Here is a 27968-nt window from a genome sequence, read left to right as displayed (position 1 = left end):
ATCAAAATAAATATGACTTTTTTTTTGTTTACTAGGGCATGCATATATTATATGCATTAGTTTGACCATTTAAAATCAACAATAATAAAAAGGAGATGCTTGGAAATTCCAAGCATCTCCTTTTTATTATCGTTTTTCCAAGTTTTGGGGGCATTTTTATGCTATTTCCAAGTTGGAAATAGCATAAAAATGCCCCTAAAACTTGGAAAAACGCGATTCATAGCGTTACTTTTTGGTGTAACCACCATGAGCGTTCTGTTCAGGTATATCTCTTTTATATTTTGATAAATCATCATATTTATGTATTACTAAATTTAAATAGGTATTGATCAATATTTAAGCTGTGCGTATTTGATTTCAGTTTGCTTTTGACATCTTATTTAGAAATGTAGTTGAAACTTTTACAACCTTGTGTTGCGCTCATGATGGCGCAACCAAACTAGATTTCATTTAATGATCTTATTTTGAATATTTATTCCCTTTTTTACATTTAGTATATTTAAATATTCATTTATAAACATTGAATACATTTCAAATATCAATAAAATGCAATTGCCTTCATCTTATAATGTTTAGTTACACCAAGTCATGAGCGTAACACTAAACTTCATCACTTTGACTTGTAATATCTCTAATTCTGGTGGTGTTTTATGCTTTTTTCTTTTTGGAACATGTACTATACATATAATACAATAAAGTCCCATATAAAATGATGTTTCTAGCAATACTTTAATTTTGCCTTTGAAAGTAACACTCCAATGTCCATTAGTGGAGCTGTACACATTTGGAAACGTTGAGTCTCCGTAGATAGTGAGCTAGCAGAAGCTCTTATGAGCAGAAATATGTTTATTGATAATATTGGACTATTAGCCTCTTGTGCTTTTTAGATAAGATATGGGCATGTATTCTTGTTTGCAAACTGAGAGAACACAATCATAACATACAAAGGAAATACAAACATGTTCACTCAAAATATTAATGTAATTGGACCAAAAATCGATTGACGTGTATTTGGGCGACTTAAAATCGCTGCTCCATGCAGGAAAAACACGATTGTTCAACTAAAACAGAAAGGAAGTCTCTGGCAGGCACAAACATGCCAAATGTCTTCAGACAAAACAACTGAAAAATGTCCTGACAGTGAAATCCTGCCCTCTGTTGGCCGCAGAAGGAACCAGTCAGCATGCTGGAAGTACAAGATTCGTTTTTCAAAATAAAATGTCAGCAGCTGTTTGTAACCAAACTTCATTGGCTCCGTCAGTTCACAAACGCCTGTAGCGTCCTCACAAACGTGTCGTTGTCAACTCGCCATTCGCCGCCACATTGCTCCCGCCGTCGTCCAACTGTTGTTTCTTCCTGAGCTCTTCCTCTGCGCCGCCGTTCGCCCTCTCCTCGCGCTTCCTCTTGCACACCAGGTCGCCGTTCCCCTCGCCGACGCGGCCCTCCGGAACCCCGAGAGCTCGCAGGCAAACGACGGCGGCCGCCTGCTCGGCGAACTTCTTCGACTTCTCCCTGGAAGATGGCGGGAGGCGACGACACACAAGGACATGAGAATGAAGTACCGCAAATTCCGGACTATAAGCCGCTACTTTTTTCCTGCACTTTAAACCCTGCGGTTTATAAAACAGTGCGGCGAATTCATCGATTTTTCTTTGCTGACGACAACAATTCAAACAGTTAAAAAAAACAACTAACAAAAGGCACTGAAAAGTTATTGTTTGTGCTATGGCGCCATCTTTTGGATGACTTCGCTCACTGAAGGTGCTGCAGTTTGTTTAGACCTGAGCTTTCAATCGGAAGTGCTGTTCCGTCTTCTAGCCATCCATAACGTTCCTACTCGTATGGATTCTCCATTCATCACTTCAAGCAAAGTTTTTAAATTTTCCACTTACTTGCACAACCGTCCCATATGTGATGTATGTAGGAGAGTTCTCATGCATATTTGTATGTGCTGTCGTAATGTCATCAAGCTGGCGTTGTTAGCATTAGCTAATATGCTAACTAGGGATGTCCGATAATATAGGACTACCAATATTATTGGCTGATAAATGCTTTAAAATGTAATATCGGAAATTATCGGTATCGGTTTCAAAATTAACGGTATGTTGGCATTTTTTTCCATAACTTGAGTTGATTTATTTTGGAAAACCTTGTTACATTGTTTAATCCATCCAGCGGGGCATCACAACAAAATTAGGCATAATAATGTGTTAATTCCACGACTGTATATATTGGTATCGGTTGTTATCGGAATCGGTAATTAAGAGTTGTGACAATATCGGATATCGGCAAAAAAGCCATTATCGGACATCTCTAATGCTAACACATAAACGAGTGTCTGTGTTAATATTATTAACTTACAACGACATTCTTTTTGTATTGTTTCAGTTTCACAAATTCCTCAGTAAATTCACCAAAACGTCACTGTGGAGTTATTGAGTCTGTTTGGCTGATTGGGGAGCTAGCTTCCGCAGCTAGTGGGTCCATGACGATGACTTCTGTTTTGTTTGATCAGCCGTTTTACTGCCGTGTTACAGACACCGTTTGGAAACAATTCAGGTTTGTAAATAAACATTTATAAAATATTTCTGTGTAAATAACTTATTTCACAACGTATATATCTGCGGCCTATAGTCCGGTGCGGCTAATATATGGAGGCATATTGTTTTCTTCTAAAATTTAGTGGGTGCGGTTTATACACCCGTGCGGTATATACCATATTTTTCGGATTATAAATCGCAGTTTTTTTCGTAGTTTGGCCGGCGGTGCGATTTATACTCTGGAGCGATTTATGTGTGAAATTATTAACACCTTAAAATATCAAATAATATTATTTATCTCATTCACGTAAGAGACTAGACCAGGGGTCGGCAACCCGCGGCTCCGGAGCCGCATACGGCTCTTTGATCACTCTGATGCGGCTCAGCTGCATACTTGCCGACCCCCCAATTTTCCCGGGAGATTTCCGGATTTCAGTGACTCTCGCAGAAAACTCTCGGGATTAATATTCTCCGATTGTCACCCTTACAATAATAATAAGGGCGTACCATGATGGTACAGCATTTAGCGCCCTCTGCAATCTGTATTAACAGCATGCCAGCCCAGCCTCTTGTTATATGCATCTTCTGCTTGCACACGTAAGTGACAGCAATGCATACTTGGTCAACAGCCACACAGGTTACACTGACGGTGGCCATATAAAACAACTTTAACACTCTTGCTAATAATGCGCCACACTTTGAACCAAAACCAAACAAGAATGACAAACACATTTCGGGAGAACATCTGCACCTTAACACAACATAAACACAACAGAACAAATACCCAGAATCCCATGCTGCCCTGACTCTTCCGGGGTACATTATACACCCCTGCTACCACCAAACCCCGCCCCACCCACACCCTGCTCCCCCCCCCTCTGTGCGTCGGTTGAGGTGGGCGGGGTTTGGTAGCGGGGGTGTATAATGTATCCCGGAAGAGTTAGGGCTGCATGGGATTCTGGGTATTTGTTCTGTTGTGTTTATGTTGTGTTACGGTGCAGATGTTCTCCCAAAATGTGTTTGTCATTCTTGTTTGGTGTGGGTTCACAGTGTGGCGCATTATTAGTAAGAGTGTTAAAGTTTTTTTTTACCGCCACCGTCAGTGTAACCTGTGTGGTTGTTGACCAAGTATGCGTTGCTGTCACTTACGTGAGCAAGCAGAAGCCCCATACAATGTGTGGCTGGGCCGGCACGCTGGTTGTAGTGGGCGCTAAATGCTCTACTATCACGGCACGTTCGAGAGAATAGTTGCCCTGAAATTCGTAGTCTGCCGGAAAAATCGGGAGGGTTGACAAGTATGACGCTGTCAAGCGCCATTCATATAAAGCCCGCGGTCCGCACTAACATTCAATTTTCATATTAAAGGTGTGGGCCGCGTGTCTGAGACTCTTGGTTTATACATAGCACAAAGCAAAAAAAAAAACTTTGTATGCAGTGTTATTTCATTTTAAATTTCAAAAGATTTTTGTGGCTCCCATTGTTTTCTTTAATTTGTGAAACTGGTCAAAATGGCTCTTTGACTGGTAAAGGTTGCCAACCCCTGGACTAGACGTATATAAGCAATCGTCACACACACACACTGATCGACAAAGCATGGGCTTCAGTGACAACCGAAACCATCCTGTCCGGATTCAGAAAGGCTGGAATAATTGGAACTGCAACTGACGATGACTCTGACGTAAGCGATGTACCGATAGAAGAGGAAGCGGCGCATTGTCTACCTTTGGAGTTGGCAGAGTTGTTTAGAAGCGACACCGAGGAAGAAGATTTCATGGGATTTAGTAATTATGAGTGACAGATTGTTTGGTAAACGTATAGCATGTTCTATATGTTATAGTTATTTGAATGACTCTTACCATAATATGTTATGTTAACATACCAGGCACGTTCTCAGTTGGTTATTTATGCCTCGTATAACGTACACTTATTCAGCCTGTTGTTCACTATTCTTTATTTATTTTAAATTGCCTTTCAAATGTCTATTCTTGGTGTTGGATTTTATCAAATAAATTTCCCCGAAAAATGCGACTTATACTCAAGTGCGACTTATATATGTTTTTTTCCTTCTTTATTGTGCATTTTCCGGAGCGATTTATAATCCGAAAAATACGGTCGTCCAAAAAATACGGTCAAAATAAATGAAAAAACCTGACTGACCACAGCGAAGGTCTGTACTTCCTGTTGTCCACCGTCACAGTAGACTGGAAGGCTCGATCCTGCGGCCGTTGCACCTGGAGGCGGCGTGAACGCATTCAGCGACAAAAATTAGACATTGTAACATCTTGCGTCTCTTTTTACCGTCTGATACTGCGGCTGGTCCACTTTTTCCTTGCGGCTCCACTCCAGAAGGACCATCTTCGGCGTGATCTGGGGCGAATACTCCCGCCTGCCGCAAAGCAAGCGCCCGCGAGACATGAGAAATTTGGCGTTCACCGCGGTCGAACGGGGAGGATCCTAAACTGACCGTTCAAACTTGACCGCCATGGTGGTGACGTCGCCGTCCATGATGAGGCGCTCCGGCTGGGCACCGCCCAGCTTGGCGTCCCGTATGGCCTGAAACTGCTCCTGCGTCTGCTTGTACAAGTCCTGCAGGCCGTACGCCTCGCTGCAAAACAAACGAGTGCCACAAATAGATTGCTGTTCTGTCGAGTCTTTGCAGATGTAACCACTTCTACTCTACTGGGAAAATGCTCTATGACATGTTGAAGTTTGTCCATTTGTGACTTTATAGTCCACAGAAAGTACTTCTTCGTCGTCTGACTCAGGGGTGTCCAAACTTTTGCCACTGAGGGCCTGAAAAATTAAAGCATGCGGGGGCCATTTTGATAATTTTTCTTTTCAAAACTAATATATTATATAGGTTTTTTTGCCTTTTTACCCCTCAAGTTTGGTCCCGGGAACCTGGAAGCGTCCCAGTCATAAAAATATAAAAAAATAAGTCATCTGTTTATTTGCTTTTTTAACGCTTACATTTTTAGATGAACTTCAGATCTACCTGTCAATATAAAGTTTTAAAATGTTTTTTTTATGTTTTTAACTGATTTTTGTTAAATAAAACCCTTTTTTTTTTTGGCCAAAACAAAAATATGCTACATTTTCCCCTAAAAAGATTTTCAAAGTAGAATATTTGTAAAGTAATTGGAGCCTTTGATAGGTCAATTATTCATAACATTGATTTTGATTCATTAATATTTTTTGAGCAATGGCAGTTGTAAAAAAAAAAAAAAACTAAAATTGTCCGGGATCCAAAAGGGCCCCATCCATAAAATTGTTAAAAATAGATCATATGGTGTTTTTTTTTTTTTTTTTTTTTTACTTTTAACGGAACTTGAGATCTATCCGTTGATTATACGTTTTTGTGTTTTTTAAGCCCTTTTTGTCAAAGAAAACACATTTTTTTATGGCAAACACAAAAATATGCAATATTTTTTCCTTAAAAATATGTCAAAGTGGAATATTTGATGTGAAGTCATTGCTTGGATTTTACTGATTTCACATCCGGGTCATTAAGTATGCGTGGTGGTGAAGCTAGTTCTCAATGGGTACTCGGCGCCATTTAGCCTTTCTCGAAGAAAAAACGCCCTATGTTTGTGTTGTTTTCAGCTGTGCGAACCGTTCAAATCGCAGAAAGGATAAACGTTTCTTTAAATTTATTGGAGAGGTTATCAAAAATGGCGGAAGAGTGCAAGATAATAATATATCAGTATATTGTATATATAATATGTAAATATTACATATGTTATATTGCTACTATGGTACATTTTTAGTCTACTTTATACCTTTTGTTTTCACCCTCTTTTTGTGCCCTTGTGTGCATTATCCTTTCCATCCTTATCCTTTCCAGTAAGTGAGCTACTGTGTGGAACAATTTCCCTTGTGGATCATTAAAGTTTGTCTAAGTCTAAAACAAAGACAAAAGCATGCAGCTCACTCGTCAGTCCAAGGGAGTAGAGTCAAGGAATGTACGAGTTTGCAGTGACCACTTCGATTAAGGTTTGTTTGATATAATTTTAACGTTTATTATTTATTGTTATTATTATTATTAGGTATAATCTTGATATTATTTGTATGTCTTACACACACGTTTGCTACAAGTGTTTACAAAAGCACCAACTCGATGTGTCTAAATAAAAGAAATCAAATGTCAAGTTTTTACCAAAGACAACAATTATAAATTAATCTTTCATCACATACACAATGTTAACATCTATAATTATATTTTCATAAAGACAGGGAAAAACACGCTATTCGTAAACAGCGCATGCAACAGCAACAAACATGGCTTATTAAGACGTTAAATCATGAAATGCAACCTTACCCGAGCAAAAACTATGCATATTTATCCGGGAGAGTCTTGCTACCAATGTCCTTGACCCAGCCACACACAAAGAAGTTGTAGACCTCCACACTTTTTATTTGTTTTCACGATAATTTGATATGTCTGGGAACGAGACCGATATAATCCTTAATATCACTCGACAAATGTTTTTTGTGATAAACTATAGAGACCTACTGCATTGCATAGCTAGATTTTTTGAAGGAAGATTTAAGCCTCTTGTGTATAGTTTGCGCGCTGCTTGCTGTACTACAGCCATCTTGGTTTGGTTGACCACCAAAGGTGTTCACTTCCGGGAAGAAGTCACGTGACGGAATACAAGCAGGTCAATAAGTCATAACAGCATTGATTTTTAGTTCTTACTATTTTTTGAGCAATGACAGTTTTAATGAATAAAATAGCCTGCGTGGCTTTGTGTTATTAGAGTCAACATTGCAACTTTTTCTCGCTACATTTCATCCGTTTGCCCTTTTAATCCACTTTTTCAATTAATAGTATTTTAGAATGCAAATGGCCCCCCGGGCAGCACTTCTGACATGTTCTGCGGTTGACTAGGAGTCTCCCTTGTGTGTGTTGTATCACATGAGTGTGTTACCTGAGCTCAGCGTTGGTCTGGGCCGCCTGCACCTTTTTTCCCAAGACAGACTCCACCTTGTCCCTCAGCATCTGGCACAGGCAGTACTTGGTGTTGAAGGCGTGGTTGTCGTAGCGGATGGCCTGCAACCCGCAAAGATGTTGTCATGGCGACAGGGATCTCTAGCATGAGCTCAACACGTCTTCAGCGTAGCTGCCAGCTCACATATTTGAGGTATTCGTCCATGACTTCCTCCAGAGAACGCGGCCCCCCGCTGCTGAACACTGACGGGTTCCACATGGCGGCGCGGGCCAACATGACAGACGAGGCCCCCGTTGCCTCCCTGAAGGCCTCGATATCGGCGTGGGTCTTGACCAGGTCCAGAGAACCTCCGCTGCAGGGGACCACCATCATGTCAGGTGTGACGTTGCGAGGAGGTGAAAAGGACGGGGGCTTACTTGGCGATGACGGGAATAGAAACAGCCCGAGCCACGGCGTGGATGTAGTCGCAGTGGACCGGGTGTCTGGGACGCTCCTCTTTAAACCTGCACAGTCGCCGTGACAACCACATGAGGACGGCTGGCTCAGATGTGCTCTATTATGCAAAATGTTAACAGTAATGTGTGCCCCTACAGCACGGCTGTCAAACTCGTTTCTATTGTGGGCCACATCGCAATAATGGCTGCCCTCGGAGGGCCACTTTGAATAACATTGAATAACATAGCCGGCCACATTAAATGATATGGCAGGCCAAATAAAACGACGTGCGAGATCACATTGAATGATGTGGAAGGCCACGTTGAACGATGTGGAAGATGTGGCAGGCCACACTGAACGATGTGGAAGGCCACACTGAACGATGTGGAAGATGTGGCAGGCCACACTGAACGATGTGAAAGGCCACACAGGACGATGTGAAAGGCCACACAGGACGATGTGGAAGGCCAAACTGGACGATGTAGAAGGCCAAACTGGACGATGTGGCAGGCCACACTAACGATGTGGCAGGCCACACTGAACGAGGTGGAAGATCCCATTGAACGAGGTGGAAGACGTGGTAGGCCTTCTTAAATGACGTGGCGGGCCACATTGAATGTAGCATGTAGCTCACATAGCAATGCTAGTTTTGCTAACATTGAGTCGTCCTGTCCCGCTCCCCAATGTTATGTTGTTGTATGTGTATAACATCTAACACTTTGGACAACTGCAGAGTTACATTATACAGTTATGTTCATAATAATAGCAGTGTGTTTAACAAGGTGAGTAAACCTCCTAATTTTTCAAATAAATTTTATTTTAATGAACACAAATGCATTGGGGATACTGCACATTCTATTTCAAAGCCAAAAAATTGGAAAAAAGTAATTTGATTTGACAATATTTTACAGAAAGTCAAGAAATATAAAACAAAAAAATAGCAGTGTTGACATATTTCTTTACAAAACTCAAATGTACTGTATAAACTAAGAAAGGCTTGCAGATTCAACTTTCCTTAGAATTATTAACTATAATTTAGTTGCATAACCACGGTTTCTGATAACTGCTTCACATCTGTGGCACATGGAGTCGACCAACTTCTGGCACCGGTCAACAGGTATTGCAGCCCAGGACAATTGTACTACATTCCACAATTCCTCTGCATTTCTTGGTTTTGCCTCATGAACAGCATTTTTTATGAGTTTTCAATGGGATTAAGGTTCAGGGATTGTGCTGGCCTCTCCATTACTTGAATTCTGTTTGTCTGGAACCATGATTTTGCTCGCTTGCTGGTGTGTTTGGGGTCATTGTCTTGTTGAAACACTAATTTCAAGGGCATTTCCTGTTCAGCATATGGCAACATGACTTCTTCCAGTGTTCTGATGTACTCAAACTGACCCATGATCCCTGGTACACGATGAATAGGACCAACACTATAGTACGAGAAACATCCCCATATCATGATGCTTGCACCACCATGCTTCACCGTCTTCACTGTGTACTGGGGCTTGAATTCAGTGTTTACAGGAAGTCTGACAAACTGTCTGTGGCCCTTAGACCCAAAAAGAATAATCTTACTCTCATCAGTCCCCAAATATTACGCCATTTCTTTGTAGGCCAGTCAATGTGTTCTTTGGCAAATTGTAACCACTTCAGCACACGTCTTTTTTTTAACAATGGTACTTTGCGGGGGCTTCTTGCTGGTACCTTGGCTTCACATAGACGTGGTCTTATTGTTACAGTACTCACAGGCCATCTTAGATCTTTGATCCTCCTGGAGCTGATCATTGGCTGAGCCGTTGCCATTTTGGTTATTCTCCCATCCATTCCAACAGTCGTTTTTCTTTTTCTTCCTCGCCTTTTTGGTTTTGGCTGCCATTTTAAAGCGTTTGATATCATTTTAGCTGAACAGCCTATCATTTTCTGCACTTCTTTATAGGTTTTCCCCTCTTTTATTAAATTCTTCATCAAAGAACGCTCTTCTTCTGAACTGTGTCTTCAACGACCCATTTTACTCTGTTTTTCCAAGGACAAATACAGCATATGCAGCGTCAGTTGCCTTGAGCCTTAAATAAGGGCCACTTGTTTAACACCTTTTTTTCCCCACATAATCAATTACCTCATTAATGGAACTACACACTGCTATTTTTTTGAACACGCCCCTTTCAGTAAATGATTCAGTTTCACAAAATCAGCAGCATGCACGTCATGCCTGTTGGGTCTGTTGGTTTTCTAAACCTTTACTAAACATTCTAGAAACTTACTTGCAGTGTAGAAATTGAAATTCTAACAAAAACAGTGATTTATCTTGCTAGTGATGTGGGACTGCTATTATTTTGAACACAACTGTATATGTTATAAGTACACATTATAATAAATCTACCATACTGTCCAGGTGACTTTTCCTGTTTTATCCACAATATCTTCATTTTTACTTTCTGTTCTCACTCCATGCAAAGAATCAACCGGGATACTACAAAATGGCGCAACCAGACGTGATAGTTAATACTGTTACCTGATTGGCTGTGAGCGTGTCACTCCCATTGATCACTTCCTGTGTTGCTCTGTTACCAGAGATCGAGTGCCTTTGTTCATGCAACCGACTTTGCTTCGCAACTTCCGGTTTCTTCCGACGAAGAAGAAAATCAAGTTATCGAACATTTTATCAAACACATCGCGATATGTTAGCATTTTATAGCCCAGTATGGTTTACTGAAAGCCTTGTTTTCGACTTAAATAATGTAAAATGGTGGACCTTCAATTTATATTCGGAATCGAACAAATAGAACATAATTGTAAACAACACGCCAATCACCCACCTTTGTAATCCACTCTCTGCTTAAAGCGCAATCAGTGTTGCCACGGCGACAGAGGTAGCTCACCTGCCGTGGACGGCGATAGCAGCAACGCCCGTCTTCTCAATCTGCCGCACCAGGGATAGGGTCTCCTCCATCTAGAAGAGCGCACACAAGGTGATGTACAACAGCAGTGTCCAAAGTGCAGCCCGGGGCCATTTGCAACATATGCTTAGTTATTTAATGGCCTGTGGCACAACCGCTAGCATTCTGATGTTAGCATGCAAGCTTTTTCAGCATGCTAACATTACCATACTCTGGTTTTTTTGTGAATGTTGTAGGTACTGTATAAACCTCAGTCATATGTTGGTACTTGATAGATGTTAATGTTCGCAGGCTAGCATCTAAAAAAAAAATGTTCAGGTACAAAACTCACAGTAATGTATTTTGGTACTTAATGCATGTTACAGTTAGCATTTTAGCATTCTAGATTTTTTTTGCTGATTTAGCAGATGTACACCTCAGTTATAATTACTTTGTATTTCACTGATGCTAACTAAGCAAACTTGGCATACAATTGTTAACATGTTAGCATAGTAGTGTTAGCATGCTAGCTTTTTAGAAAATTTTGCTCATTTTTTTTACTTGATGCTATCTGGCGAGCGTGCTAACTGATACCATTTCAGTTTGGCTTTGGCTCTTTAGCGTTCTCACAAAATTATATTTTGTAGTTCTTTGAAAACAATCTACAGTAGAAATGTCCGATAATATCGGACTGCCGATATAATCGGCCAATAAATGCTTTAAAATGTAACATCGTAAATTATCGGTATCGGTTTCAAAATTATCGGTATCTGTTTCAAAAAGTAAAATTTATGACTTTTTAAAACGCCGCTGTGTACACGGACGTAGGGAGAAGTACAGAGCTCCAATAAACCTTAAAGGCACTGCCTTTGCGTGCTGGCCCAGTCACAGAATATCTACGTCTCTTCACACACACGTGAATGCAATGCATACTTGATCAACAGCCATACAGGTCACACTGAGGGTGGCCGTATGAACAACTTTAACACTGTTACAAATATGCGCCACACTGTGAACCCACAACAAACAAGAATGACAAACACATTTCGGGAGAACATCCGCATCGTTACACAACATAAACACAACAGAACAAATACCCAGAACCACTTGCAGCACTAACTCTTCCGGGACGCTACAATATACACCCCCCGCTACCCCCTACCCCCCAACCCCGCCCACCTCAACCAATTCCAAGCTGCTGTTTTGAGGCATGTTAAAAAAAATAATGCACTTTGTGACTTCAATAATAAATATGGCAGTGCCATGTTGGCATTTTTTTCCATAACTTGAGTTAATTTATTTTGGAAAACCTTGTTACATTGTTTAATGCATCCAGCAGGGCATCACAACAAAATTAGGCATAATAATGTGTTAATTCCACGACTGTATATATCGGTATCGGTTGATATCTGTATCGGTAATTAAGAGTTGGACAATATCGGAATATCGGATATCGGCAAAAAAGCCATTATCGGACATCTCTAATCTACAGTATATGTTGTGCTGGTTTTAAAGGGGAAAACTACCAAAATGGCCCCTTCATACTTTGATTTGTCAGTCTGTGGCCCTCAGTGGAACAACAAGCGTGGCGGAGGGTTGTCGTCTTACCGAAGGCAGGATTCGGATCTTGCACGTCACGGGCACAGAAACCCCTGCAACGAGCTTCCCCAGAATCTACAAGGAATGATGTTGGACACGGAATTGGGACGTTGAAAACCAGCGAGGCGTTTACTTGACAAACACTCACCGCGTTGATCTTGTCGGGATCGGATAGAAGCGCAGCGCCCATCCCGCCCTGCAGCACAGGTCAGAGGTCAGCTACAGATCAAAGGTCAGTGACAAGTGGGCCACAGAGGGGACACTGACCTTAGTGGAATACTCTTTCGGACAACCCATGTTGACGTCAATGGCGGCCACGTCTTTCTCCCTGCAACAGACACAAGTTAAGTTTATCGACTCATGAACACTGTTGTGTCGTTTATGTATGCAGACTACAGTGGAACCTCAATTTACCAACCCATCTATTTGCCGACTTTTTCTTTCTACGAACTTTTAGTGTGTGAACGCTTCATTCAGTCATCTTGTGTTCCGCCTGCGGCCATTTCGTGCCGCAGGGAGCAGCATTTTTGGAAAGGCGGAGCCCTCCACATATATTGATGCTCAGTACACTACGAGTCACTTCTCAGCGTTTCAGCGTGTGTGGCTTCTCTGAGATTTTTCCCTTTTGACAAGTTTTGTCCATTTTGCTAAGTCAATGCTTTGTCCCAAAAAGACTGCAGACCAGCATGGAAAGGAAGGGTGGGGGGACTATTTGCAAGGAGTACATTATTGTGGCGACAAGTATGGAAGAATCGACAAAGCAAATTGGGGGGCGGGGTTCTCCCACATCTGCGGTCCCTTCCAAGGTTTTTCATTGCTCCCATTGGGTTGAGATTTTTCTTGCTCTAATGTGGGACCAGAGCCAAGGATGTTGTCGTGGTTTGTGCAGCCATTTAAGGCATCTGTGTAAATAAACTTTAATTTAAGTGATTCGATTGATATTAAATGTTATATTTGTGTGTAAATTCCACTGAAGAATATTTATTTTTTATATTTATTTTCAAAAAATTAGTCTTTGGTCTGTGCCTCTTAAGACTTCCCTGTAAGCTTTGTAAGGTCATGTTACCTCTAAACTAAACACAATTGATGCTAATCCACATTTTTGTTCTATCCATCCATCCATCTTCTACCGCTTGTTCTATTTCTCCCAAATAAGAATCGATAAGTAAACCGATAAAGAACCGTACCCTTAAGAAGAAATAAAAGTGGAAATCGGAACCGGCCTCTCTTTCAACCCCCTCGGTTTGTTCCTTTCTAGTCAGCTCCTCCTTTGTTGAGGTTAATGTAAGTGGATTTTACTATTTTATATGTTTATTCTTGTAGCAATGGGGTTGGTAAAGTTAAGGATTTTCTGGTCATTTGTGAGGGCACCAAAGAGACCTTTGTGTGTGCGCGTGTTGGCAGAGCTTTTGTCATACTTGCCAACCTTGAGACCTCTGAATTCAGGAGTTCAGGGGTGGTGGTGGGTTGGGGGGGTTGAGGTGCAGGCAGCATACCCCTTCCCCTTCGAGCTGTCCTGGATGAAATGAAATTCTTTTTTCCAATCATTTTGGAACTTGCAAGCGTATTTCTTCTTCTTACTCGTCGTCGCCATGTCTCTTCTTCGTTCTTCTGCTTCGTCTCCTTCTTGTTTTGTGTGCAGTTGTGCACTGAGCTCCAAAAGCCGTAGATGTTATTGTAGCGTCCCGGAAGAGTTAGTGCTACAAGGGTTTCTGGGTATTTGTTCTGTTGTGTTACGGTGCGGATGTTTCCCCCGAAATGTGTTTGTCATTCTTGTTAGGTGTGGGTTCACAGTGTGGCGCATATTAGTAACAGTGTTAAAGTTGTTTATACGGCCACCCTCAGTGTAACCTGTATGGCTGTTGACCAAGTATGCATGCATTCACTTGTGTGTGTGTGTGCTTGAAATGAACGTTACCATTAAACCAGTTAAGAGATCATACAACGTGTCAGCATTTCTTGACATCTTCGAGTAAAGACCATTGTTAAACCCGTCCAACGCTACATTATTATGTGACAGGGCCGGCACGCTGTTTATATGGAGGAAAAGCGGACGCCTGGACAGCATGCGGCTGTTAAGGGATGAAGGTTTCAGATGAGAGAGGGCGCTAAAGGCAGTGCCTTTAAGGCACGTCCCCAGTGTTGTTGTCCGGGTGGAAATCGGGAGAAATTCGGGAGAATGGTTGCCCCGAGAGATTTTCGGGAGTCTCCTGGGAAAATCGGGAGGGTTGGCAAGTATGCTTGTTGTTGTTGTTCTTGTTTTGGATTGTTATTTAATAGAAAGTTGTTTGATATACTGTACTGTATAACACTTTATATTGTGTTCAAAGTGAGCAAAACGTCACTAAAATGTGGGCTTTTGTAAGGCTGCAACCCATTATTCATGTATACCTTGTTTTTTATGGATACATTTTCTTCACTATACAAACTTCTATTTACGAACCCTGGTCAAGAACCAGTTATGCTCATAAATCAAGGGTCCACTGTATTTGGTAAAACTCACACAAGCCGGGCCACAGTCAGCGCTCGGTCCGGGTCAGCCGTCCCCTGCAACAGAGCCAAAGATGATGCAGGTGAACGTAGACGACGCGGGCGCTGTGCGGCTCGCAAGTCCTACCATCTGGAAGACCACTCGGTGCTTCTCCTTCTCACAGGTCCGGAACATCACGCGATCGTCCGGCGCCACGAAATCCACCGTCTGCAGGACATCTGACGAGCACACGCACGCAAGCGTCACGCACACCTCCTGCTGCCCTCGCCCCTGCCCAGCACCACCCGTTGTTATTGTTAGTATTTAATTTGTCATCTGAGTGTGCTCACCGTTCTCCACCCGCTGACACTGCGCCATCTTGATGTCAATCAGCTCCTGGAAGACGCCGACAACGTCATCGCTCATGAAACCCTCTCAACCCCGTTGGCTCCTCCCTTACCTCGCTGTAGACAACATCAGCTCCGTAGTCCAGCGCCAACAACCTCATGGGCAGCGTGCCCACTCGGACCATGGGGGCCAAGGCGATGATGTTGCTGAAGCTCAGCCTGTCCGCCATCAGGGCAGGTTAATTCATCCTGTAGCAACAACACATCTCATGGTCAATCCTCCAATACAAAACTCCTAGGGTTGTAACGATTCGTTTCAACAAAGGTTCGATTCCAATTTCATGTTGTTCAGGGGGGGATATTAGTTTATTTAGAACGATTCAGTGGACTGAAATCAGTAACTTTTTAGCAAAAGTGACTGTGAAATAAATACTGGATCTTAGGCACTGCAGGTGAAATTTCCTACATTCCTGCTATTTCTTATAAGGGAATAATGTATAAATTAATTATGGATACAAACAATCAAGTAAACAACAATTATTTACAATTTATGTGAATAAAGTGCAACCAACACCTCAGGTTGAATTTCCCAGAGAAAACCTTTTGTAGCTCACATTTGAAAAATTCAAGAAACTTTCAATAAAATTACATTGTACAACATTTGAACAGTCGATGTTCATGCTACGTCTGCTTTTGTTTTTCAACATAAAATAGTACAACATTAATTTAAAAAATAAAATGCAACCAAACAGCTCTTCAGCTTGAATGAACAGGTTTACCTGAGAATTTAAGTACAACCAAATCTTTTCAGATTAAAAGAGCAGTGGTTTGACCCGCTACTACTTTTATCTTAATAAACAGCCACCATCGAAGAGAAAAGCCACCGCAAATGCCACAAAACAACAACATAAAGCCATAACGCAACAACTTTTAGCTACAGCATGATTGCAAAAGTCACAACAAATACAAACGCCACAACCCAACAACTATAAGCCACAACACAACAATAGAAAGATGCAAAGGAAATGACAGCAGGACAAGTTTCAGCGACTCACTGACTTCCTGAGGCGGAAAGTTGAAAACGGTGTAATGAACGAAGTTGGAAAAGTCAGTCGATTTAGTCGTAAGTAACTTTTTTTTTACTTTTTCAATAATTCACTAAGTTCATTACATTGTTTTCAACCTTCTGCCTGGTCCACTTGCTCCGTTGTCACTCCCGTTGTGTCCATCATGTCCTTTGTGTCTTGGCTTTATGTTGTTGTTTTGTGGCTTTTGCAATCGTGCTGTAGCTGAACGTTGTTGTGTCGTGGCTCTCTGTTATTGTCTCGTCGCGTTTGCATTTGTTGTGACCTTTCTCGGCCATCGTAGCTAAACGCCCCGTTGTTTTGCTGAGTGATGGCTATGACGCCCATACTTGCCAACCCTCCCGATTTTCCCGGGAGACTCCCGAATTTCAGTGCCCCTCCCGAAAATCTCCCGGGGCAATCATTCTCCCGATTTCCACCCGGACAACAATATTGGGGGCGTGCCTTAAAGGCACTGCCTTTAGTGTCCTCTATAACCTGTCGTCACATCCGCTTTTTCTCCATACAAACAGCGTGCCGGCCCAGCCACATTATATATGCGGCTTTTACACACACATTAGTGAATGCAAGTCATACTGGATCAACAGCCATACAGGTCACACTGAGGGTGGCCGTATAAACAACTTTAACACTGTTACAAACATGCGCCACACTGTGAACCCACACCAAACAAGAATGACAAACACATTTCGGGATAACATCCGCACCGTGACACAACATAAACACAACAGAACAAATACCCAGAACCCCTTGCAGCACTAACTCTTCCGGGACGCTAGAATATACACCCCCGCTACCACCAAACCCGCCCACCTCAACCCCCATCTCCCGAATTCGGAGGTCAAAGGTTGGCAAGTATGATGACGCCACAGACGGGCAGACAGACTGGAGTAACGTTTAATACCCTGATCATCCATCCATTTTCTACCGCTTGTCAATTATGGGTTTGCGTACTGGAGCCTATCTCAGCTGCATTCGGGCGGAAGGCGGTGTACAACCTGGACAAATCGCCACCTCATCACAGGGCCAAAACAGATAGACGGACAACATAAAAGTCTTAAACTTCATGTAACGTCTGCCGTTATTAAAATCCAGTGTTTTCAAACTTGCAAAGCACAAATCAATGGAGTGCTTTGCAAGTTTGGTTTTCTAAGATTTAACTACATTGTAATTTAATCGTATGAATATAAACCAATACATCAATTATTCCTTAAAACTCCAGTTAAAACTCATGTAATTTAATGTAAACTATAAATTGCATTTAATGTAAACCCTACATTGCAGTTGTTCTCTCTCTACAACAAAATAAACCATAAAATAAATAACATGAAACTAACCAAAACTAACGCCGAAATAATTGCATCATGATACAGCTTTGTATAAAGATAGAATAAATGCTCTTATTTGTCTGCAAGCAAGTAAACACCGGAAAAAGATTAAAACATCAACTTTTCACAGAGGGGTCTGGCTGCTCGGACAGCTCAGTGGTTTAATGCTAACACGTTAGCCGCTCTACCGGCAAAGTATCGACAAGACGTTAACGTCATAACTTGAACTAGTACTTTCAGAGTGTTACATTTAATCCATGTAAACTCGCCGACATGTTAAAAAAAATAATAAAGTAAAATTACCGGCGAGCGCAGCTGAAAATGTGTTGCACGCTTGTCATGGATGTCAAGGATGTCAAGCGTGCTGTTGTGCTTCCTGGTTGGGTGACGTCCGGCGGTGTGACGTTCACGAACGAACCGAGTGGTTTGAACGGCTCATTTAAGTGCAGTGCAGTTGTGAGCAATTCGTTTGGGAGCCGTTTTATGCACATGCAGGTAGGGGGGCAAATGCCCACATGACTCGCAACTGGACTCGACGAATAGTCAAAGGAAACAGCAGCAGCATTTGGATTTCCTTTTTTAAAATTAAATAAATAAATAAATAGATCATATTTATAAATATGTGTGTGTGTGTGTGTCTGTGTTGTGTGTGTGTATACTGTGTGTCAGTGACGTGCGGTGAGGTTGATGGCTGGTGAGGCACTGACTTCATCACAGTCAGATTTACAAACATATGAACCCTAAAGAGTATCTTATTCACCATTTGATTGGCAGCAGTTAACGGGTTATGTTTAAAAGCTCATACCAGCATTCTTCCCTGCTTGGCACTCAGCATCAAAGGCTGGAATTGGGGGTTAAATCACCAAAAACTATTCCCGGGCGCGGCGCCGCTGCTGCCCACTGCTCCCCTCAACTCCCAGGGGGTGATCAAGGGGATGGGTCAAATGCAGAGGACAAATTTCATTACACCTAGTGTGTGTGTGACAATCATTGGTACTTTAACTTAACTTTAACTTTACACATACAAACTGTAGCACACAAAAAAGCACATTTAATAAAAAAAAACGTTATTATGGTCTTACCTTTATGTAATATATTGGGTTGGAGCCAATAACCAGGCGAGGTGATGAAATACGTCTCTTTACTGTGGACTTCAGAACAGACTCACCACACTTGACGTCAGGTGCGCAACACCACGTAAATCGTTGGCCAACCAAAAAGTAACCACAGTACGCTATAGCCAACATTAACCAGGAGATGGCAACAGACAAACATAGATCACTCTATTACATTCCTCCCCCTTTAGAAATGTAGAAGTTACTCAATAGAAATAAACAACCCAACCAAAAAATGCAGCAGCTCAATAAGAAACCAAAAAGTGCAAAAACAATAATGTTCGTGTTGGAGGAGTTGTGAATGAATGAAATATGAAATCCGTGCTGCAGTCTGCAGGTGTACCTAATGTTGTGGCCCTGCAGTCATTCACAACTCCTCCAACACGAACATTATTGTTTTTGCACTTTTTGGCTTCTTATTAAATAACTTTTTTAAATAGATTCAATCTTGCACGTGGAAAGTTTAAGTGTGGGCTTTAGTTGATATAACACTCCCGTCAGGGGGTGCATTCTACTGCGGGAGTGTATTCTCTACCACCAGGAGGCGGGATTACTGCGAGCCTCACACAGTGCATCTTCGCAGCAGTTTTATGATTGCTCAGCACAAGAAATACGTTACACACATACAGTTGTTGACAAAATACACTGTACATTATATACCTCAGCTAACTAAACTATGGAAATGTATAATATAGTTAATATAGCAATACGGTCTCACTGCACAGCAGGCCAGCAGTTAGTCGAGTCCGCAATCCATGGTGAGGCACAACTGAGTGACGTGCCTCAACTGGCTGCTGATCACCGCACCGTCTCTTCTCAGTATTTGAACGGTAAATGTGAAAATTCAGCGATTTTGAATAAAAATAATCTAAAACTGGTGAAGTTAAATGGAAAATAACTATAGTATAATCACTGGATACATTTAACAATTTAATTAATTATTTTTCTTTTTACATTTCTTTCCTTTCCATGATGGCAGGTGAGGCGGGGCCTCACCTGCCATCACTGGTATAATGTGTATATATATACATATAAATGTGCACATATGTGTATATGTATGTATGTGTGTGTGTGTGTATTTATATATATATGTGTGTGTGTGTGTGTGTTTCTGTATATATATATATATGGTATATATGTATTTATGTATATATCTATATATATAATTATGGCTGTCAAAATAACAAGTTAACTTCAGTGAATAATCACAAAATATATTGCATTAATCAGGTATGGTTGCAGATTAATCACACATTTTCTTTAGTTTTTTTAAAATAATTTTTTACATTAACTTATTTTGCGCTCCTTTACCTTAACCGCGAATGGTTACCTGAAAGACGACGTGAGTTGTCATAAGGATGAGGTACATTTTCAGCTTCAAAATAAACCCAGACGGATCTTTCGCTGATACTTTCACATAGTTTTGTGCAAATAAATTAAATACATTCAAGTAAAATATTTTTTAAATATTTGTGTATGACAGTACGATGATGCAATTGCATTTGTGTCAAAACATTAGGGTCTTTTTTTAGGTAAATTTAAATTGTGTGAGCAAATAATTTATTGTGATTAATCACTGGAATAATGTGATTAGGCTGATTTTTAAAATCAATTGTTTGACAGCACTGAAAGAAAAATTTTTTTTTTTTATTTACAATTTTTATTACATTTTTCTTATATGTAAATTAGTTCAAGCATAAAGACGCACAAACGTGTACGTGTGTGTGTGTGTGTGTGTGTGTGTGTGTGTGTGTGTGTGTGTGTGTGTGTGTGTGTGTGTGTGTGTGTGTGTGTGATTTTTATTCAAGTTGTTTTAATACTGTTAATATCCATGAGTACATTTTATTCTCACTTATGTGTTTTGTTTCTCTATTGTTAAAATACTCTTGTGCTTCAAAGTTTGTTAGGTGAGGGAATATTTAGTATAGTGATGTCACTGTCAAAACATAGGGATTCGGCACCACCTTGTGGAATGTTTACAATAAACACGCAAAAACAACAAAATGCTAGCCAATATTTCAGAATAAAGTAATATAATGGTATACAATTTGTGTAAAATTAGATTATTCTGATCCACATATTATCGTACAGCTGCTATTGTTCCTTGATTTAAAAAAAAAAGAAAAAAGAAAATAACTAATAATGAATGGATCTTTCAAAAGAAGGGCTCCAAAAGATCCAGCTCCCTTCAGAGAGCCATAACTCCCATCTGTAGTGACGTCATCACACGAGGGCGTCTATAGAGACTGCTCACTGCTGATCCAGAAAGATACAGTATATACCACAGACACAACAAATCCATGCTCCTGTCATTACAACTTTAAAAACATGAAATAAATGCCATTAAGTTGCACTTTATTTATTGTGCTGCTACAGTTATCCTCTCTAAATACATGCCAGTTAACATACACTCCTTTGTCAGGACTTTACAAATAATTTACAGGGAAAAAGGCAAAGTGAAGACACTGGCAAAACGCACAGCAACACAAAAATGATACAAAACCAAAAACACACAAACCGAATTGTAGAAACGGAGAAATGGTGCAAATACAAAATCTTACAATGAGTTAAAGGCTAAGGATGTGAATCTTACAAGATCAAGATTTAATTCCGATTTTTAGGGTGAGGAGTTTCGATTCAACTTGATTCTTGATTCAAACCGATTCTTGCGTTTTATTATTTGGACGCTGACTTATGATGTTTATGTGCAATGGGGTGGTATAGCTCGGTTGGTAGAGCGGCCGTGCCAGCAACTTGAGGGTGCCGGGTTCGATCCCCGCTTCCGCCATCTTCATCACTTTACCCACCTGCTCCTAGTGCCACCCACACTGGTTTAAATGTAACTTAGATATTGGGTTTAACTATGTAAAAGCACGTTGAGTCACTAGAGAAAAGCGCTATATAAATATAATTCACATATATCAGGGGTCGGCAACCCGCGGCTCTTTAGCGCCGCCCTAGTGGCTCTCTGGAGCTTTTTCAAAAATGTATGAAAAATGGAAAAAAGTTGAGGGGAACATATGTTTTGTGTTGTTTTAATGTGGTTTCTGTAGGAGGACAGACATGACACAAACCTCCTTAATTGTTATAAATCACACTGTTTATATATTAAACATGCTTCACTGATTCCAGTATTTGGCGAGCGCCGTTTTGTCCTACTAATTTTGGAGGTCCTTGAACTCACCTTAGTTTGTTTACATGTATAACTTTCTCTGACTTTCTAGGACGTGTTTTATGCCACTTCTTTTTCTGTCTCATTTTGTCCACCAAACTTTTAACGTTGTGCATGAATCCACAGAGGTGAGTTTTGTTGATGTTATTGACTTGTGTGGAGTGCTAATCAGACATATTTGGTCACTGCATGACTGCAAGCTAATCGATGCTAACATGCTATTTAGGCTAGCTATATGTACATATTGCATCATTATGCCTCATTTGTAGCTATATTTGAGCTCATTTATTTTCCTTTGAGTCCTCTTAATTCAATTTATATCTCATGACACACTATCTGTATGTAATATGGCTTTTATTTTTTTGCGGCTCCAGACAGATTTGTTTTTGTATTTTTGGTCCAATATGGCTCTTTCAACATTTTGGGTTGCCGACCCCTGACATATATGTATACATACAGTCGTGGTCAAACGTTTACATACACTAATGTCATGGCTGTCTTGAGTTTCCAATCATTTCTACAACTCTTATTTTTTTGTGATAGAGTGATTGGAACACATACTTGTTGGTCACAAAAAACATTCATAAAATGTGGTTCTTTTATGAATTTATTATGGGTCTACTGAAAATGTGACCAAATCTGCTGGGTCAAAAGTATGCATACAGCAATGTTAATATTTGGTTACTACTACTCAGTGGCCTAGTGGTTAGAGTGTCCGCCCTGAGATCGGTAGGATGTAAGTTCAAACCCCAGCCGAGTCATACCAAAGACTATAAAAATGGGACCCATTACCTCCCTGCTTGGCACTCAGCATCAAGGGTTGGAATTGGGGGTTAAATCACCAAAAATGATTCCCGGGCGTGGCCACCGCTGCTGCCCACTGCTCCCCTCACCTCCCAGGGGGTGAACATGGGGATGGGTCAAATGCAGAGGACACATTTCACCACACCTAATGTGTGTGTGGCAATCATTGGTACTTGAACTTTACTTTACTTTTACACGTCCCTTGGCAAGTTTCACTGCAGTAAGGCGCTTTTGGTAGCCATCCACAAGCTTGTTTCTTCAGCATTGTCCACACGTTTAAGTCAGGACTTTGGGAAGGCCATTATAAAAACCTTCATTCTAGCCATTCCTTTACCACTTTTGACGTGTTTGGGGGTCATTGTCCTGTTGGAACACCCAACTGCGCCCAAGACTCAACCTCCGGGCTGTTGATTTTAGGTTGTCTTGAAGAATTTGGAGGTAATCCTCCTTTTTCATTGTCCCATTTACTCTCTGTAAAGCACCAGTTCAATTGGCTCCAAAACAGGCCCAGAGCATAATACTACCACCACTATGCTTGACGGCAGGAATGGTGTTCCTGGGATTAAAGGCCTCACCTTTTCTCCTCCAAACATATTGCTGGGTATTGTGGCCAAACAGCTCAATTTTTGTTTCATCTGACCACAGAACTTTCCTCCAGAAGGTCTTATCTTTGTCCATGTGATGTCAGATGAAACAAAAGTTGAGCTGTTTGGCCACAATACCCATAATATAATCATGGCTGTCAAAATGACAAGTTAACTCAAGTGATTAATCACAAAATATATTGCATTAATCGGGTATGGTTGCAGGTGAGGCCTTTAATTCCAGGAGCACCATGCTTACCGTCAAGCATGGTGGTGGTAGTATTATGCTCTGGGCCTGTTTTGGAGCCAATTGAACTGGTGCTTTACAGAGAGTAAATGGGACAATGAAAAAGGAGGATTACCTCCAAATTATTCAGGACAACCTAAAATCATCAGCCCGGAGGTTGGGTCTTGGGCGCAGTTGGGTGTTCCAACAGGACAATGACCCCAAACACACGTCAAAAGTGGTAAAGGAATGGCTAAATCAGGCTAGAATTAAGGTTTTAGAATGGCTTCAGAAGACCAACAAATTTAGCTGAACTGCACCAATTTTGCCAGAAGCTTGTGGATGGCTACCAAAAGCGCCTTATTGCAGTGAAACTTGCCAAGGGACATGTAACCAAATATTAACATTGCTGTATGTATACTTTTGACCCAGCAGATTTGCTCACATTTTCAGTAGACCCATAATAAATTCATAAAAGAACCAAACTTCATGAATGTTTTTTGTGACCAACAAGTATGTGTTCCAATCACTCTATCACAAAAAAATAAGAGTTGTAGAAATGATTGGAAACTCAAGACAGCCATGACATTATGTTCTTTACAAGAGTATGTAAACATTTGACCACGACTGTACATATATAGTGTATATACTATGTATGCACACATTTTTTGAGCATTAACTTTTAAAACTGTAATTTAAAAAGTTGCTGTTTTAAAAAAAATACATATATATGTGTCTATATGTATGTATATATGTGTGTATATATACTGTATATATACACATATACATTATATACATATATATGTGTGTGTATATATACATATATATATATATATATATATATATATATATATATATATATATATACTGTATATATATATATATATGTATGTGTATATATATATGTATATACATATATAGGTGTGTGTGTGTGTGTGTGTGTGTGTGTGTGTGTGTGTGTGTGTATATAAGTATGTATATGTATATGAACATATGTATATACAGGTAAAAGCCAGTAAATTAGAATATTTTGAAAAACTTTATTTATTTCAGTAATTGCATTCAAAAGGTGTAACTTGTACATTATATTTATTCATTGCACACAGACTGATGCATTCAAATGTTTATTTCATTTAATTTTGATGATTTGAAGTGGCAACAAATGAAAATCCAAAATTCCGTGTGTCACAAAATTAGAATATTACTTAAGGCTAATACAAAAAAGGGATTTTTAGAAATGTTGGCCAACTGAAAAGTATGAAAAGAAAAATATGAGCATGTACAATTCTGCATCTTCCTTTTCACAATACCCCACAGATTTTCTATGGGGCTAAGGTCAGGGGAGTTGGCGGGCCAATTTAGAACAGAAATACCATGGTCCGTAAACCAGGCACGGGTAGATTTTGCGCTGTGTGCAGGCGCCAAGTCCTGTTGGAACTTGAAATCTCCATCTCCATAGAGCAGGTCAGTAGCAGGAAGCATGAAGTGCTCTAAAACTTGCTGGTAGACGGCTGCGTTGACCCTGGATCTCAGGAAACAGAGTGGACCGACACCAGCAGATGACATGGCACCCCAAACCATCACTGATGGTGGAAACTTTACACTAGACTTCAGGCAACGTGGATCCTGTGCCTCTCCTGTCTTCCTCCAGACTCTGGGACCTCGATTTCCAAAGGAAATGTAAAATTTGCTTTTGTCAGAAAACATGACTTTGGACCACTCAGCAGCAGTCCAGCTGGTGTCGGTCCACTCTGTTTCCTGAGATCCAGGGTCAACGCAGCCGTCTACCAGCAAGTTTTAGAGCACTTCATGCTTCCTGCTGCTGACCTGCTCTATGGAGATGGAGATTTCAAGTTCCAACAGGACTTGGCGCCTGCACACAGCGCAAAATCTACCCGTGCCTGGTTTACGGACCATGGTATTTCTGTTCTAAATTGGCCCGCCAACTCCCCTGACCTTAGCCCCATAGAAAATCTGTGGGGTATTGTGAAAAGGAAGATGCAGAATGCCAGACCCAAAAACGCAGAAGAGTTGAAGGCCACTATCAGAGCAACCTGGGCTCTCATAACACCTGAGCAGTGCCAGAAACTCATCGACTCCATGCCACGCCGCATTAACGCAGTAATTGAGGCAAAAGGAGCTCCAACCAAGTATTGAGTATTGTACATGCTCATATTTTTCTGCCTTACACAATATTCTAATTTTGTGACACACGGAATTTTGGATTTTCATTTGTTGCCACTTCAAATCATCAAAATTAAATGAAATAAACATTTGAATGCATCAGTCTGTGTGCAATGAATAAATATAATGTACAAGTTACACCTTTTGAATGCAATTACTGAAATAAATCAAGTTTTTCAAAATATTCTAATTTACTGGCTTTTACCTGTATATATATTAGGACTGTGAATCTTTGGGCACCATTCAATTCGATTCTTGGGGGTAACGATTCGATTCAGAATCGATTCTCAATTGAACTGATTCACAATCAATACTTTTTTAATAACTGATTAACTACATTCCTCTATAACATAGATAAACAGCTCTGATCAATTATAAACAAACCCCTTGTGTGTTTGGTTGTGGATCACTTCTATGTTTGCCGCAATTGTCCATTTCAGTCACTGTCAAACAGATGAAAATGGACTTTAAAACACATCTTCTGACTGGATATTTACATAGAAAAGGCACTTTTTCCGAAAAAAAAAAAAGTTTTACATTCTAACCAGTCAGTCAGTTAGTAAAGAAAGATTTTAAATTGAGTATGTCTAACGTAGCAGGCTACTTTGGCCCTAAAAGCTGTGTGGGACGCAAAGACTACTTAGGAAGATGTGACGTCTTTACGTTTGTTGTACAAACCCCGTTTCCATATGAGTTGGGAAATTGTGTTAGATGTAAATATAAACGGAATACAATGATTTGCAAATCATTTTCAACCCATATACAGTTGAATATGCTACAAAGATGTAGCATATTTGCTACAGTTTGATGTTCAAACTGATAAACTTTTTTTTTGCAAATAATCATTAACTTTAGAATTTGATGCCAGCAACACGTGACAAAGAAGTTGGGAAAGGTGGCAATAAATACTGATAAAGTTGAGGAATGCTCATCAAACACTTATTTGGAACATCCCACAGGTGAACAGGCAAATTGGGAACAGGTGGGTGCCATGATTGGGTATAAAAGTCGATTCCATGAAATGCTCAGTTATTCACAAACAAGGATGGGGTGAGGGTCACCACTTTGTCAACAAATGCGTGAGCAAATTGTTGAACAGTTTAAGAAAAACCTTTCTCAACCAGCTATTGCAAGGAATTTAGGGATTTCACCATCTACGGTCCGTAATATCATCAAAGGGTTCAGAGAATCTGGAGAAATCACTGCACGTAAGCAGCTAAGCCCGTGACCTTCGATCCCTCAGGCTGTACTGCATCAACAAGCGACATCAGTGTGTAAAGGATATCACCACATGGGCTCAGGAACACTTCAGAAACCCACTGTCAGTAACTACAGTCGGTCGCTACATTTGTAAGTGCATGTTAAAACTCTCCTATGCAAGGTTAAAACCGTTTATCAACAACACCCAGAAACGCCGTCGGCTTCGCTGGGCTTGAGCTCATCTAAGATGGACTGATACAAAGTGGAAAAGTGTTCTGTGGTCTGACGAGTCCACATTTCAAATTTTTTTTGGAAACTGTGGACCTCCGGACCAAAGAGGAAAAGAACCATCCGGATTGTTATAGGCGCAAAGTGTAAAAGCCAGCATCTGTGATATGGGGGTGTATTAGTGCCCAAGACATGGGTAACTTACAAATCTGTGAAGGCGCCATTAATGCTGAAATGTACATACAGATTTTGGAGCAACATATGTTGCCATCCAAGCAACGTTACCATGGACGCCCCTGCTTATTTCAGCAAGACAATGCCAAGCCACGTGTTACATCAACGTGGCTTCATAGTAAAAGAGTGCGGGTACTAGACTGGCCTGCCTGTAGTCCAGACCTGTCTCCCATTGAAAATGTGTGGCGCATTATGAAGCCTAAAATACCAAAAAGGAGACCCCGGACTGTTGTACAACTTAAGCTGTACATCAAGCAAGAATGGGAAATAATTCCACCTGGGAAGCTTAAAAAATGTGTCTCCTCAGTTCCCAAACGTTTACTGAGTTTTATTAAAAGAAAAGGTGATGTAACACAGTGGTGAACATGCCCTTTCCCAACTACTTTGTCACATGTTGCAGCCATGAAATTCTAAGTTAATTATTATCTGCAAAAAAAATAATAAAGTTTACGAGTTTGAACATCAAATATGTTGTCTTTGTAGTGCATTCAACTGAATATGGGTTGAAAAGGATTTGCAAATCATTGTATTCCGTTTATATTTACATCTAACACAATTTCCCAACACAAATGGAAACAGGGTTTGT

The 27968-nt window shown here is 40.6% G+C and overlaps 1 protein-coding gene across 1 annotated transcript; it reads right to left on the bottom strand.

Moving 5' to 3' along the window:
* Positions 1 to 474: 474 nt before the first annotated feature.
* dus2 (dihydrouridine synthase 2) lies at positions 475 to 18072 on the bottom strand. Its single transcript, XM_061924852.2, has 16 exons — positions 17939 to 18072; positions 15336 to 15471; positions 15226 to 15271; positions 15023 to 15114; positions 14909 to 14952; positions 12673 to 12733; positions 12554 to 12601; positions 12415 to 12480; positions 10810 to 10880; positions 7909 to 7995; positions 7676 to 7844; positions 7472 to 7593; positions 5005 to 5145; positions 4839 to 4926; positions 4698 to 4771; positions 475 to 1512 (listed from the first exon to the last, which is right to left on the bottom strand). The coding sequence occupies exons 2-16, from the start codon at positions 15450 to 15452 to the stop codon at positions 1284 to 1286; spliced, it is 1455 nt and encodes a 484-aa protein (XP_061780836.1). The 5' UTR covers positions 15453 to 15471; positions 17939 to 18072; the 3' UTR covers positions 475 to 1283.
* Positions 18073 to 27968: the final 9896 nt, after the last annotated feature.

Source organism: Nerophis lumbriciformis, linkage group LG29 (assembly GCF_033978685.3).
Source record: "Nerophis lumbriciformis linkage group LG29, RoL_Nlum_v2.1, whole genome shotgun sequence".
Taxonomy (NCBI): domain Eukaryota; kingdom Metazoa; phylum Chordata; class Actinopteri; order Syngnathiformes; family Syngnathidae; genus Nerophis; species Nerophis lumbriciformis.
This window is presented reverse-complemented; position numbering and strand designations above follow the sequence as displayed.